Source organism: Solanum dulcamara, chromosome 10, assembly GCF_947179165.1.
Source record: "Solanum dulcamara chromosome 10, daSolDulc1.2, whole genome shotgun sequence".
Lineage (NCBI taxonomy): Eukaryota > Viridiplantae > Streptophyta > Magnoliopsida > Solanales > Solanaceae > Solanum > Solanum dulcamara.
The window spans coordinates 157,321-173,028 of NC_077246.1; the positions used below are offsets into that span (position 1 = coordinate 157,321).

General features: G+C 38.1%; 1 protein-coding gene across 2 annotated transcripts; it reads right to left on the minus strand.

Annotated features, from left to right (window-relative positions):
• Positions 1-1,000: 1,000 nt before the first annotated feature.
• On the minus strand, positions 1,001-14,422 carry LOC129870220 (CBL-interacting serine/threonine-protein kinase 6-like). Of its 2 annotated transcripts, none has more exons than XM_055944906.1 (2): positions 12,632-14,422; positions 1,001-1,028 (listed from the first exon to the last, which is right to left on the minus strand). In XM_055944906.1, the coding sequence occupies exons 1-2, from the start codon at positions 13,921-13,923 to the stop codon at positions 1,016-1,018; spliced, it is 1,305 nt and encodes a 434-aa protein (XP_055800881.1). In that variant the 5' UTR covers positions 13,924-14,422; the 3' UTR covers positions 1,001-1,015. The 2 variants fall into 2 exon arrangements, with proteins under 2 accessions (XP_055800881.1, XP_055800880.1); XM_055944905.1 differs by lacking the exon at positions 1,001-1,028 and adding an exon at positions 11,924-12,350.
• Positions 14,423-15,708: the final 1,286 nt, after the last annotated feature.

Here is a 15,708-nt window from a genome sequence, read left to right on the forward strand (position 1 = left end):
GTAGGACCATCCGTAATTACCTAGTAAATGATATTTATAGCTTTTGTATAAATCCATACTACATTTTTAGTGTTTAGGGATCATGATATGGGAATTTAGTGTTTTTCTCAATTTTTTGTAAGCATCAGCCTGTGACTATTCTGTAAATATGCCAGTCCGAAACTTTGTCCTCCAAATTTGGTAGGACATATCCGTAATTACCTAGTGAATGATATTTTTAGCTATTATAGAAATTCATGCCCTTTTTTGGTGTTTAGAGGTTACAAAATAGGAACTTGATGTTTTTTCACAGTTTTTCGTGAGGATTAGCCTATGAATATTCTGTAAATATGCTTGTTTGGAACTTTTTTTCTTCAAATGTGGTAGGATCATCCGTATGTACCTAAGGAATGATATTTATAGCTTTTATAGAAATTCATGCTACTTTTTGGTGTTAAGGAATCATGAAACTGGAATTTGGTATATTTCTTAGTTTTTTGTAAGCATTAGCCTATGCATATTTGTAAATGTGCCTGTTCGAAACTTTTTTCTTCAAATTTGGTGTGACCATCTGTAATTACCTAGTAAAGGATATTTATAGCTTTTATTGAAATCCACTGTCACGCCCTGAGTTTACACTCTAGGCACGGCTGACACTCACAAACCATTGTTGGTTTCCTAGCGATTTCTTGGCCTGACTAATTTCTCAACGAAAGACTTAACTCAATAGAAGAAAATCAAAATGAGTGAGCATTTAAAGTAAATTAAAGTAAAATCAAGCACCTCTGAAAATAAGTCTTTAAATATGATAACTCACTGTTTAAAATATAAGAAATGTAATATTGGACTAATTCTCGACTCTGTCTATCAAGCCTCTAAAACTATACATGAGTACCGGGATAGGCTCACGGCTACCTCAAGAACTAATAACAAAGACCGAAAATAATGAAACTAAAAAGAGTCCCTTCAAAAGTAAGGAGGCCTCACCAAAAGTTGGATGAAAGATGATCTTCGATGATGCGCATGTTGAGGATTTCTAACACATGTATCTGCATCATAAATTGATGCAACGTCAAAAGACGTCAGTACATGAAATGTACAATATATAAAATAGCTAAAAAGAAATGTACTCAAACAATACTCAAGGGAATGAATATTGAAATATCTCAACTAGAAATAAAGCATGCAAATAAATCAAGTTAATGCTATACAAAATATAAGTAATTGAATGTAACTCAGTTTTACAATAATGTTTACTCTTTGGGGAGTGTCTCTAATGGACAACCATCACTATGAGCATCATGATGATACAATGAACTGCTCTCCCTGCCAGAGCCTTTCAATACCTCTGGGGGTAAGGGACGTAAAGTCATCTTATTGATTCAATAAATGTCTGTATTAGGGACTGAAGCGAGGAATTGTCTGAACCAATAACAGATCCTATACTACGCTGGCTACGTAGTTTATAAGGTTTGATTTATCTAAACTCTTACCCAAATCGGTGCTCAATATTACTCCTTAAATCATATATTATGCTCATATACTCATGTGAGTGAAAAATATTGAAGATATAACTCATTTAGTCTCGTTGGACTTTACTCAATTTAACTCAACTCTTCTCAAACTCACTACATTCTCTTTAAAATAGTTATATTTCTCAAACTCAGTAAATGTATCAAAATATAGCTTTTGATTGCTCAATCTCAAGATAAATAAAAGCGTAATAATCTAACTCATTAAACTTTATAAGGATCATCTTCAAAATCAGTGTAAGAAAGACTTTCCAACTCAAGTAATATATCATGCTCAAAACTCCTTTCTCGCTTAAGATCTGAAATTTAAATCCTTCTTCAACTCAATACTATTCATAGTAAAGCTTATAAATACTCAACTAGGGTTCATGTGATTGTAAGCATGAACAACGAATTAAAGGCCACTGAATAGAAAATAAGTGATTTTCTCAGTTTTTTTGTGTGTTTGCCCCATTAATTTTTGATAAACTGGCTTTCGGGCATTTCTTTTACAAAATTTTTACAAAATCCTCCGTACTATCCTAGGGTAATAGAACGTGTAGTCTCGCTATGATCCATATCTATGGACCACTCAAAAGGAATAAAGCGACTGTTTAAGTTTTTCGTATGTATTAACCCATTATTTTTTGTTGAACTGGCTTTTGTGCATTTTTTTATTTGGTTTTACAGAACACTTCGTAATGAACTGGGTAGCAGTACGTGTAGCCTCGGCGTGATCCACGCCATTGTTTTAGCATTTAGGGGTCACTCATTAAGAATTAGGTGATTTTCTCAATTTTTCGTGTGTTAGTCTATAAATTTTTTGCTAATAAGCTTTCGGATATTTTTTTTGCAAAAAATTTATAGGACTCTCTATAAGACTTGGGGTAACAGTATGTGTAGCCTATTCATTATTCACGCTATTTTTTTAGCATTCATAATTTTCCATGTGCTAGCCCATTAATTTTTTGGTGATTTGATTTTCAAAAATTATTTATGCAAAAATATTATGGGACCCTTCGTATTGAACTAGGGTAATACACGAAGAAATGATGAAATTTCCTAATTACCCTTGTGCAGCCCGTAAATGTTATAATTGCGTCGCAGATTGTGCCAGAGATTCGAATCGAATTTTCTTGGATTCGATTTTATAAATGTTCGTAACGATCGATGGAACGACTCCAGTAGCCCTGGTGGCACTTCTACGACGTTCAAGAGCATTTTAGGGGCGACACAACAGGGATTAGACAATTTTGCTAATTTTTCGTGTGTGTTAGCCTACGAATTTTTTAGGTGCCGAAGGTCTGGGTCGAATTTTCTTTAGTAGCATCTGTAACGACTTGGAAAAGACTCCAGCGGCCCCGACATCACTTCTAAGGTGTTTAAGAGCATTTTAGGGGCAACGCAATAGGAATTAGGCGATTTTGTAAGTTTTTTGTGTGGGTTAACCCACAGATTTTTTAGATGCCAAGTGTTCAGATTCAATTTTTGGATTATTCTTTAGTAGCGTCTGTAACGACCATGGAAAGAACTCCAGCAGCCCTAATGGCACTTCTACGGCGTTTAGGATCATTTTAGGAGAGACGCAATAGAAATTAAGTGATTTTGCCAGTATTTCGTATAAGTTAGCCGATAGATTTTTTAGATGTCGAGAGTCGAGGTCGAATTTTCTTGGATTCTTTTTTAATAGCGTTCGTAACAACCTTGGTAATGACTCTAGCAGCCCCGGCGATGCTTCTACGGTGTTTAGAAGCATTTTAGGTGCCACACAATAGAAATTACTTGATTTTGCTAGTTTTCCGTGAATTAGCCCCCACGGATGTTTTAGGAGATGGGGTTCGGGTAAAAAAAATTTGGGTTCTTCTTTAGTAGAATTCATAACGACCTAAGAAACGACTCTAGTAGCCCCGGCACGTCTAGGGCATTTAGGAGAATTTTAGGGTGACAAAACAGGAATTAAGCAATTTTGTTGATTTTTCGTATGTGTTAGGACCAAAATTTTTAGGTGAAAGGGGTTCAGATCGAATTTTCTTGGATTTTTATTTAGTAGCATCCATAACGACCTGGGTAACGACTCCAACAGCTCTGGTGGCGCTTCCACGGTGTTTAGGATTATTTTAGGGGCGACACAACATGAACTAGGCGATTTTTCTAGTTTTTTGTGTGTGTTAGCCCACATATTTTTTAAATGTCGAGTGTCCGTATCGAATTCTCATTGATTCTTCTTTAGTAGCATCCGTAACGAACTGAAAAAGTCTAGTAGCCCCGATGACGCTTCTACAACGTTTAGAAGCATTTTAGGGGCGACGCAATAGGAATTAGGCGATTTTACTACTTTTTCGTGTGTGTTGGCCTGTAGATTTTATAGGTGCCGGTGGTCTGGGTAGAATTTTATTAGATTATTTTTTAGTAGCATCCGTAACGACCTGGATAACAACTCCAGTAGCCCCAGTGGCGCTTTTACAGCGACGCAACAAGAATTAGGTGATTTTGCTAGTTTTTCATGTGTTAGCCCACAGATTTTTTAAGTGCTCGGGGTTCGGGTCAAATTTTTTTGGATTCTTCTTTAGTAGAGTCCGTAACGACCTGGAAAAAGACTCCAGTAACCTCAGAGGCGCTTCTATAGTGCGTAGGAGTATTTTAGGGCCGATGCAACAGGAATTAGGCGATTTTTGCCAATTTTTCATGTGTGTCAACCTATGAATTTTTTAGGTGCCGGGTGTACGGGTCGAATTTAATTGGACTATTATTTAGTAGCGTCTATAACGACATTGGGAACGACTCTAGTATCCCCGACGGCGTTTCTACGATGTTTAGGAGCATTTTAGGGGCGACGCAACTAGAATTAGGCTATTTTATTAATTTTTTAGATTCTCTTTTAATAATGTCTGTAACAACCTGGGGAAGGACTCCAGCAACACTGGTGGCGTTTCTACGGCGTTTAGGATCATTTTAAGGTCGATGCAACAAGAATTAGGCGATTTTGCCAGTTTTCGTGTGTGTTAACTCATGAATTTTTTTGGTGCAGGGTGTTCTGGTCAAATTTTTTGGATTATGCATTCGTAGAATGCGTAACGACTTGGGGAACGACTCCAGTAGCCTCGGCGGGGCTTCTACGGCATTTAAAAGCATTTTAAGGGGGCAAAACAGGAATTAGGCATTTTTTCAAATTTTTCGTGTGAGTTAGCGCATACATTTATTAGGTGTCGGGGGTCTGGATCGAATTTTCTTGAATTCTTCTTTAGTAGCGTTTGTAACGACCTGGGGAACCACTCATGTAGTCCTGGCGGTGCTTCTATGATGTTTAGGAGCATTTTAGGGGCGACGCAACAATAATTAGACAATTTCGTCAATTTTTCGTATGTGTTAGCCCCTAGATTGTTTAGGTGCCTAGGGTCTGGGTCTAATTTTTTTTAATTCTTCTTTAGTAGCGTCCGTAACGACCTGGGGACCACTCTTGCTGCCCCGGCGACGCTTCTACAGTGTTTAGGAACATTTTAGGGGCGACGCAATAGAAATTAGTCGATTTTACCGGTTTTTCGTTTGTGTTAGTTCACAGATTGTTTAGCTGTCTGGTGTTCGAGCCGAATTTTCTTGGATTCTTCTTTAGTATAGTCTGTAACGACCTGGATAACGACTCCAGTAGCTCCGGTGGCGCCTATACGGCGTTTAGGAGCATTTTAAGGGCGACGCAACAGGAATTAGGCGATTTTTCAGTTTTTCGTGTGTGTTAGCCCACAAAATTTTTAGGTGAAGGGGGTCTGGGTTGAATATTCTTGGATTCTTCTTTAATAGCGTCTGTAATGACCTGGGAACGACTTCAACAACTCGGCGACGCTTCTACGGCATTAGGAGCATTTTAGGTGTGATGCAAGTGGAATAAGGCGATTTTGTTAGTTTTTCGTGTGTCAACCCACGAATTTCTTATGTGTCGAGGTCCGGATTGAATTTTATTGGATTTTTCTTTAGTAGCATCTGTAACGACTTGATTAACGACTCTAGTAGCCGAGGCGGTGCTCCTACGGTGTTTATGAGCATTTTAGCGGCGACACAACAGAAATTATGTGATTTTCCTAATTTTTCGTATGTGTTAGCCCATGGATATTTTAAATGCCGGATGTCCGAGTCAAATTCTATTAAATGCATCTTTATTAGTGTTCATAACCACTTGAAAAATGACTCCAGTAGCCCCGGTGGCGATTCTACGATGTTTAAGAGCATTTTAGGGGCGACGAAAATGGAATTAGGCAATTTTTTCAGATTTTTGTGTGTATTAATTCATGGATATTTTAGGTGTCAGGGGTTCGGGTCAAAATTTCATGGATTCTTATTTAGTAGCGTCCTTAACGACTTGAGTAACGATTGCAGCAGCCCCCACGGTGCTTTTACGGCGTTTATGAGCATTTTAGCGGTGACGCAACAAGAATTAAACAATTTTTCTTAGTTTTTCATATGTGTTAGCCTACGGATATTTTAGGTGCCGGGTGTCCGAGTTGAATTTTCTCAGATTCGTCTCTAGTTGTGTTTTTAACGACCTGGTGAACGACTCCAGTAGCCCCGATAGCACTTCTACGACATTTGATGCATTTTAGAAGCGACGAAATAGAAATTAGGCGATTTTTCTAGTTTTTTCGTGTGTGTTAGCCAATGGATTATTTAAGTGTGGGGGTCCATATCGAATTTTCATGGATTCTTCTTTAATAGCGTCCATAACGATCTGGATAACGACTCCAACAGCCCCGACGGTGATTCTACAATGTTTATGAGCATTTTAGGGGCGACGCAATAGGAATTAGGCGATTTTGTTAGTTTTCCGTGTGTGTTAGCCAACAGATGTTTTAGGTGCCGAGGGTCCAGATTGGATTTTCATGGATTCTTTTTTAGTAGTATCCGTAACGACCTAGGTAACTACTCCAGCAGTCCCGGAGATGCTTCTATGGTGTTTATGAGCATTTTAGGGGTGACGCAATAGGAATTAGGCGATTTTGTTAGTTTTCCATGTGTGTTAGCCAATAGATGTTTTAGGTGTCAGGTGTCCGATTCGAATTTTATTGGATTCATCTTTAGTACTGTCTGCAATGACTTGGGGAATGACTTATGTAGCCTTGGAGGTAGTTCTACGACGTTTAGGAATATTTTAGGGACGACGTAACAGGAATAAGGCTATTTTGCTAGTTTTTCATGTGTTAGACTATCGATTTTTTACATGTCGGGGGTTCGGGTCAAAATTTTCTTGAATTCTTCTTTAGTAGTGTCCGTAATGACCTGGGGAACGACTCCAGTAGCCTCGACGACGCTTCTACGACGTTTAGTAGTATTTTAGGGCAGCGCAATAAGAATTAAAAGATTTTTTAATTTTTTGTCTGTGTTAGCCTATGAATTTTTTATGTGTCGAGGGTCTGGATCGAGTTTTCTTGGATTTTTCTTTATTAACGTCCGTAACGACATGGAAAATGACTCTAGTAGCCCTGGCGGCGCTTCTATGGTTTTTAGGAGAATTTTTCGGCGACGCAACAGAAATTAGGTAATATTATCAGTTTTTCACGTATGTTAGCAATGAATTTTTAGGTGCACGGGGTTGGGGTCGAACTTTTCTTGGATTTTCCTTTAGTAGTGTTTGTAACGACCTGCGGAACGACTCTTGTAGCCCCGACGACAATTCTACGGCTTTTAGGAACATTTAAGGGCGACGCAACAGGAATTAGGTGATTTTACAAGTTTTTCGTTTGTTTTAACCCACAGATTGTTTAGTTGCAGGGGGTCATGGTCGAAATTTTTTTGAATTCTTTTTTTAGTAGGGTTCAAAACAACCTGTGAACAATTCCAGTAGAGCCGGTGGCACTTCTACGATTTTTAAAAGCATTTTAGGGGCGATCAACACGAATTAGATAATTTTTCTAGCTTTTCATTTGTGTTAGCACACGAATTTTTTCGGCGTCGGGGGTTCGGGCCATATTTTCTTGGATTCTACTTTAATATCGTCCATAACGACCAAAGAAATGTTTCCAGTAGCCCCAGCAGTGCTTCTACGTTGTTTAGGAGCATTTTAGAGGCGACTCAATAGGAATTAGGCGATTTTGCCAATTTTTCGTATGTTGGCCATAAATTTTTTAAGGGCCGGGAGTCCGGTTCAAATTTTTTTGGATTCTTCTTTAGAAGGGTCCGTAACGACCCGAGGAACGACTCTTGTAGCCCTGACGGTGCTTCTACAACAATTAGGAGCATGTTAGGTGTGTCTCAATAGGAATTAGATGACTTTGCCAGTTTTTCGTGTACGTTAGCCTGTGTATTTTTTAGGTGCCGGGGGTCTGGGTCTATTTTTCATAGTTTCTTCTTTTGTAGCATTGTAATGACATGGGAACGTCTTCAGTAGCCTCAGCGACACTTCTATATTTAGGAGCATTTTAGGTGCGTCGCAAGAGGAATTGGGCGATTTTGCCTGCTTTTCTTGCGTGTTAGCCCACAAATATTTTAGGTGTAGGGGGTCCGGGTCAAATTTTCTTAGATTCTTCTTTAGTAGAATCCGTAACGACATGGGGAACGATTCTAATAGCTCCGACAGCGCTTCTACGGTGTTTAGGAGCATTTATGGTGTGATGCAACAGGAATTAACGATTTTTCCAGTTTTCGTGTATGTTAGCCTACGGATTTCTAGGTTCTAGAGGTACGAATTGAATTTTCTTGGATTTTACTTTAATAGCGTCCGTAACGACTTAGAGAACAACTCCACTAACCCCGAGGCTTCTACGATGTTTAGGAACATTTTAGGGGTGACATAATAGGAATTAGGCGATTTTGTCAATTTTTTGTATATGTTAGTCTACGGATGTTTTGGGTGTCGGGGGTCTGGGTCAAATTTTCTTGAATTCTTCTTCAGTAGCGTGCGTAACGACCTGGGAACGACTTCAGTAGCCCCGATGGTGCTTATATGGCGTTTAGGAGCATTTTAGAGCGAGACAACATGAATTAGGCGATTTTGCTAGTTTTTCGTCTATGTTAGCCCATTGATTTTTTAGGTGCCGGGGGTCCGGGTCAAATTTTCTTGATTTCTTCTTTAGTAACATCAGTAACGACATGGAAAACAACTCTAGTAGTCCCGATGGCGCTTCTACGGTTTGTAGGAGCATTTACGAGGAGACGCAACAGGAATTAGGCAATTTTGTCATTTTTTCGTGTGTGTTAGCTTATGAATTTTTTAGGTGCCGAAGTTCGGGTCAAATTTTCCTGAAGTCTTCTTTAGTAGCGTATATAACGACTTGAAAAATTACTCCAGTAGCCCTGGCAGAAGTTCTATGGCGTTTAGAAACATTTTAGGGGCGACACAATAGGAATAAAGATATTTTATCGGTTTTTCGTGTGTGTTAGCCTACAGATTTTTTGGGTGCTGAGGTTTTGGTCAAATTTTCTTGTATTCTTCTTCAGTAGTGTCCATAACGACTTGGGGAACGACTCTAAACGATGCTTCTACGGTGTTTAGGAGCATTTACGGGGCGACACAACATGAATTCGGCGATTTTGCCAGTTTTTTATGTGTGTAGCCCACAAATTTTTTTGGTGTCGAGGGTACGGATCGAATTTTCTTGAATTCTTCATTAGTAGAATCGGTAATTACCTGGAGATTGACTTTAGTAGCCCCTGCGATAGTTCTACAGTGTTTAGAAGCATTTTAGGGGCGATGCAATAGGAATAAGATGATTTTGTCAGTTTTTCGTGTGTTAGCCCGCGCACTTTTTAGGTGCTAAGGTTCGGATCAAATTTTCTTGTATTCTTGTTTAGTAGCATCCGTAATGACCTGTATAACAACTACTGTAGCCCCAACGGCCCTTCTACGGCGTTTAGGAGCATTTATAGGGCGATGCAAAATGAATTAGGCAATTTTATCAGTTTTTCGTGCGTGTTAGCCAACAGATTTTTAGGTGGCAGGGTCCAGGTCAAATTTTCTTGGATTATTCTTTAGTAGCGTCCATAACGATCTGAGAAACGACTCTTGTAGCCCCAGATGCGCTTCTACGATGTTTATGAGCATTTTAGAAGCGACGCAATAGAAATAAGACAATTTTGCCACTTTTTCATGTATATTAGCCCACGGATTTTTTTGTGTGTGTTATCTAATTAAAATTTTGGTGAACTAGCTTTCGATTAATTTTTCTCCAAAACTTTTATGGGACCCTCTATAAGTATCTGGGGGATCAGTACGTGTAACATCGGCACGATCCACGATATTTAGGGACCGCACAAGCAAAATAAGGCAATTTTCTCATTTTTCGTGTGTGTTAGCCAATTAATATTTTGGTGAATTGAATTTTGGTCAATAATTTTTTTCAAAACTTTATGAGACCTGCCGTAAGTATTCGGGGGATCAATGTATAGCTTCGGCATGATTTACTGTACCTTCATAGCATTTTGGGGCAACACAAACGAAATTAGGCATATTTTTAATTTTTTGTTGTGTTAGCCTATTTATATTTTGGTGATATAGCTTTCGGATAATTTTTTTCAAACCCAATAGAGTAGTATGTGTAGCATCGGCATGATCCACAGCACATTCATAGCATTTAAGGACTACACAAGCAGAATTAAGTGATTTTTCTCATTTTCCTTGTGTGATAGCCATGAATATTTTTGTGATATGACTTTTAGTCAATTTTTTCCTGAAACCTTTATGGGACCTTTCGTAAGTATTCAAGAAAATATATGTAGTCTTGTCACGATCCATGACATATTCATAGCATTTAGGAGTCGCACAAGTGGAATTAAGCGATTTCTTATTTTTCGTGTGTGTTACCAAATGAATAATTTGGTGATATGACTTTCGATTAATTTTTTTTCTGAAACCTTTATTGGACCCTCCGTTAGTGTCTGAGGGAGTAGTACATGTTAGCCCCGACATGTACATGTAGCGGAATTAAGTAATTTTCTAATTTTTCGTGTGTGTTAGCTCATTAATATTTTGGTGATATGACTTTCGATTAATTTTTTTTGAAACATTTATAAGACACTCCGCAAGTACCCGTGGGAGCAGTTCGTATAGCGTCGGCTCGATCTACGGCTTGTTCATAGCATTTAGGGGGGCACAAGCGAAATTAGGCGATTTTTTCATTTTTTATATGTGTTAGCGTATAAATATTTTGGTGATATTACTTTCGATCAAAAAAATTTGGAACTCTTTATGGAAACTTCCAATAGTATCCGGGGGAGCAGTACATGTAGCATCGACACGATCCATGGCTTATTCACTGCATTTACGGGCATACAAGCTGAATTAATGGATTTTCTCATTTTGTGTGTGTTAGCTCATAAATTTTTTGGTGAACTGTCTTTCAAGTATTTTTTTGCAAAAACTTTACAAGACTTTCCCTAATGATCTGGGTTAGCAGTACGTGTAGCATCAGCATGATCCACGCTATTGTTTTTAGCATTTTAAGGGTCATTCAACATGAATTAGACAATTTTCTTAGTTTTTGATGTGTGTTAGCCCATGAATTTTTTTGTGAAATAAATTTCAAGCATTTTGTTTGCAAAAACATTACCGGACCATCCGTGATGATATATGGTAGTAGTATGTGTAGCATCATCATTATCCACGCTATTTTTTAGCATTTAGGGTCACTTTAAAGGAATTATGCAATTTTCTCAGTTTTTCATGTATGTTAGCCCATGAATTTTTTGATGGACTAGATTTGATGCATTTTTTTTTTCAAAAACGTTACAAGAACCTCTATAATGACTTGGGGCAACAGTTTGTGCAGCCTCATCATGATCCACACTATTTTTTAGTATGTATGAGCCACTCAATAGGAATTGGACGATTTTCTCAATTTTTCATTAGTTAATGAATTTTTTGGTAAACTGGTGTTTGAACATTTTTTTGCATAAAATTTACATGACCCTTCGTAATGACCTATGATAATAGTATGTGTAGCCTCACCATGACACAACATTTTTTTAGCATTTAGGATCACCGATTTTCTTAATTTTTCTTGTGTGTTAGCCCATAAATTTTTTGATCAATCAATTTTCAAGCTTTCTTTTGCAAAAATTTATAGGATCCTCCGTAATGACTTGGTTAGCAGAACGTGTAGCTTCGCCATGATCTAAACCATTTTTTAGCATTTAGAGCAACTCACCCATGAATATTTTGGTGAACGGACTTTTGGAATCAAAAAGTTTTAGATAGGCATATTTACAAAATATTCACAAAATGTTCACGAAATTCCATTTTCGTGACCTCAAAATGCCATAAAAGTGACGTGGATTTGTGTAAAGGGTAAATTACTTCTTGTCTGTTCCCCGAAAAGAATCTTTACCAGCGCAAAATGACAGGCAAATAACATTTTCCTTTAATGGAGATATATCTGTGGATTCAGATTGACTGAGCCGGCCGTGTTTTTATTGTTGTTGTATTCAAGTGTACCTTTTCATATAAATTCATCTAAAAATAGAAGATTGGTTCAATTCAAGAGACATCTAACAAGAACAAGAACAAAACTAAACAAATTCAATCCTCTTAACACATGAGTTCTAGAGACATACTTTAGAGATTCAGTCCCAATCTCAAGAATACATAGAAAGTTGGGGGAAGAATACCTTTTCATTGCGAAGGATTCAATCCAGCCACAAGTTTACATACGGCTATCTTGTTACGCCTTCACTACAGTCGAAGGCCCCACCGAAGGTAAGCACCAAAATAGTTGTCACCAAATTTGACTATTTTTTGTAATGAAGGTGAATTGATAAGAAAAGGTACTACCCTCCCATGTGTATAATAAAAGCATAAATAGGCCCCAAGTCAATATACAATAGCATATGGGGGTGCAAGGATGAAGATACTATAGTGATTTGGCACTCCTGCTCAGCTTTCTACAACAAGAATAAAACTAAACAAACTCAATCCTCTTTAACACATGAATTCAAGAGACATACCTCAGATTCAGTCTCAATTTCAAGAATACATCTAAGAACAAGAACAGGAACAAAACTAAACAATTCAATCACTCTAACACATGAATTCAAGAAACATACTTCACAGATTCAGTCTCAATTTCAAGAACACATCTAAACACCAAGAACAAGAACAAAATCAAGCAAATTCAATCTCTCTAACACATGAATATAATATAGTAGATTTTATTATAACTCACGCAAGTGTTGGATTCTCAGGTGCTGATTTCCAAACAATGTCCTTGAGTGCTGGCCTAAGCTCTTTGCTGCAGAATTGATTATATTCCAATGTGTCACCACTAGCTTTTTTCACCTCCACAACCAGAAATGAAGGAGTCACAGCAAATATATCAGCAGAAATTCCTAATTTCCCTTTCCTCCCACTTTCTTGTCCCTGCAATCTAACACTAGAATCACTCCTCTTTACGCTGAATTTCGACGTTCTCGCCACTTCCTCAAGCTTCGAAATCACACTGCTTGCTGGCTTTGTTGTTGCAAATCTCAACTGCTCTTTCTCCTTCTTCTTCTTTTCCTCAAACAACGGAGACAAATCGAACCCCTCTGATAAAGAAATGATATGAAAAGCATTTAAAGACTCAATCTTTTTCGCCTTTCCTACACAATTTTCATCCCCTAAAGCAAATTGTTCCTCCTCCTTAGTCCTCAAAGTCTTTGGCACAGACTTTTTGAACCAATTAGACTCCATAATCTTTGAAGCAGTAATCCTTGTACTCGGATTCGGATCCAACATCTTTGTTATCAACTTTCTTGCATCAGATGAAATCCAAGGTGGACACTTAAAATCACCCTTGTGAATTTTCTTATACATAACCATAATATTATCATCTTGAAATGGTAAAAAACCAGCTAAAAGCACATAAAGAATTACCCCACATGACCAAATATCTGATGTTGCACCATCATATCCATGATTACCAATTACTTCAGGGGCAACATATGCAGGGGTGCCACAAGTTGTATGCAACAAACCATCTTGCCTTAAATGATCCGAAAACGCGCTAAGCCCAAAATCAGTTACCTTAAGATTACCTTCTTCATCTAACAACAAATTCTCAGGCTTTAAATCCCGGTGATAAACACCACGGCTATGACAAAAATCAATTGCAGAAATCAATTGCTGGAAATAGCCGCGTGCATTATCTTCTCTAAGCTTCCCTTTAGCTACTTTTTCGAACAATTCACCACCTTTAACGAACTCCATAGCGAAGTAAATCTTCGTTTTGCTTGCCATAACTTCATGTAGCTCGACAATGTTTGGGTGTTTCACCATTTTCATGACGGAGATTTCTCGTTTGATTTGCTCCATCATTCCTACCTTTATCACCTTCTCTTTTCCAACAACTTTCATTGCTATATTCTCCTCTGTTACCACGTTACGAGCATGATAAACTTTAGCAAAAGTACCTTGACCCAACATTCGTCCGAGCTCATATTTACCATACAAAACAGCACATTTTTCTTCTGGCGCCATTAGAAAACACTCAAATCGTGATTTTGAGCAACTTTTCTGAAGCAAGATCGAAAAGGGTGTTCGATTTTAGAAAAAAAAACGACTGATGGGTCTATATAAGAGGTGAAATGGTGGTAGGTGGGTGGGTTCACTCGTCTCCGACGTGTTTCCGGTGGAAATTCCGGCAGCCGGCGAAGGAAATTCTAAAAGGGTATATGGTTTTTGTTAAGAAAAAAGAAATGGGTTTATATCGGAGATGAAAACGAGGGTTGAGTGGGTTTGAGTTCACCCGTCTTCTACGTGTTTCCGGTGACAATTCCGATGGCAATTCCGGCCTCCTCCGGCTACTGAAATTTGGGGCTTAAAGCCTCCTAAAACGAAATTAGAAAGAAGGGATTTGCCTCTCATCTCTCTGCATTCCCAAAATCGGAACGAAAAACTGGAAAAAAAGAAATTCTCTCTCTAGGGTTTGTAAAACTCTCAGACGGCTTTGTTTAGGTTTCTGCAATTTCTGGAAAATGGTGGCACTGAAGGTGAATTTATAGTCGGTTTAAGGGTAATACTGTCTTTTCATCAGCCAACATGAGTTGTTTGGTTGTTTGAAACGTGTCCTATTTTTACGGGTTGCATGAAAATTTCCTTGATAAATTAAGCAATCAAAATAGGACACGTGGATTAAGTAGCTTGGAATCAGGTTTGCTGGGTGTATCATTGAAGTGAATGAGTCAGTAACCGCCTCTTTAGAATTTTAATGACTATTTTGCCCCTGTGCGTTTTTCGAGTCGAAAAATACTTACTCATCGAATTAGATGTTATGTGATACTACATAGCTTGTGTTAAATATTTTTGATGTCTATAACAAATAGAGACCAGGACAAAAGAGTGGATTCAATTCACATGAAGTCCGTACTTTAAGCTTAGATCGTCAATGAAATACAAGTATTGTTATATAGTAAATAACAATTGGTATATGACGGATAATACTTAAAGATAGACAAACCGTATATCGTATATGAAATTTTTTATTTTATGGTATATTCTTCATAAAATAATAAAACAATGACAACAACAACAACCCAATGAAATTCCACAGCGTGGGATCTGAGAAGGGTAAAGTGTATGCAGACCTTACTCCTACCAAGGTAGGACGGCTGTTTCCGAGAGACTCTTGGCTCAAAAGAAGCATAAAAAGAGGTCAGATACGGCTAAGAAGTTCAAAGCGATATGGGAAAGCAAATAACGAATAACACAAATAACGAAAACGACACAGATAAAATAGAGTAATCAAAGTACAGAAAGTAATAGAAGGATAATAACAGAAGTCAGAGTACAAGAAATTATAGTGCGCTAATGCGCCTACTAATACGGAAGAATAACGAGACTATGTACTAACCTTCTACCCTAATATTGGTCCTCTACACCCTCCTATCTAAGATCATGTTCTAGGTAAGCTGTAACTGCGTCATGTCCTGTCTAATCACCTCTCCCAATTATTTCTTCGACCTACCCCTACCTCTTCTGAAACCATCCATGGCCAACCTCTCACACCTCCGCACTGGGGCATCTGTGTCTCTCCTCTTCACATGCCCAAACCATCTCATTCGCATTTTCTGCATCTTGTCTTCCATCGAGGTCACTTCTACCTTGTCCCGAATAGCCTCATTTCTAATCTTGTCGCTCCTTGTATGCCCACACATCCATTTCAACATTCTCATCTCGGCCACTTTCATCTTTTGAACGTGAGAGACCTTAACTGTCTAATACTCCGCCCCATATAACATAGCCAGTCTAACCACCACTTTGTAA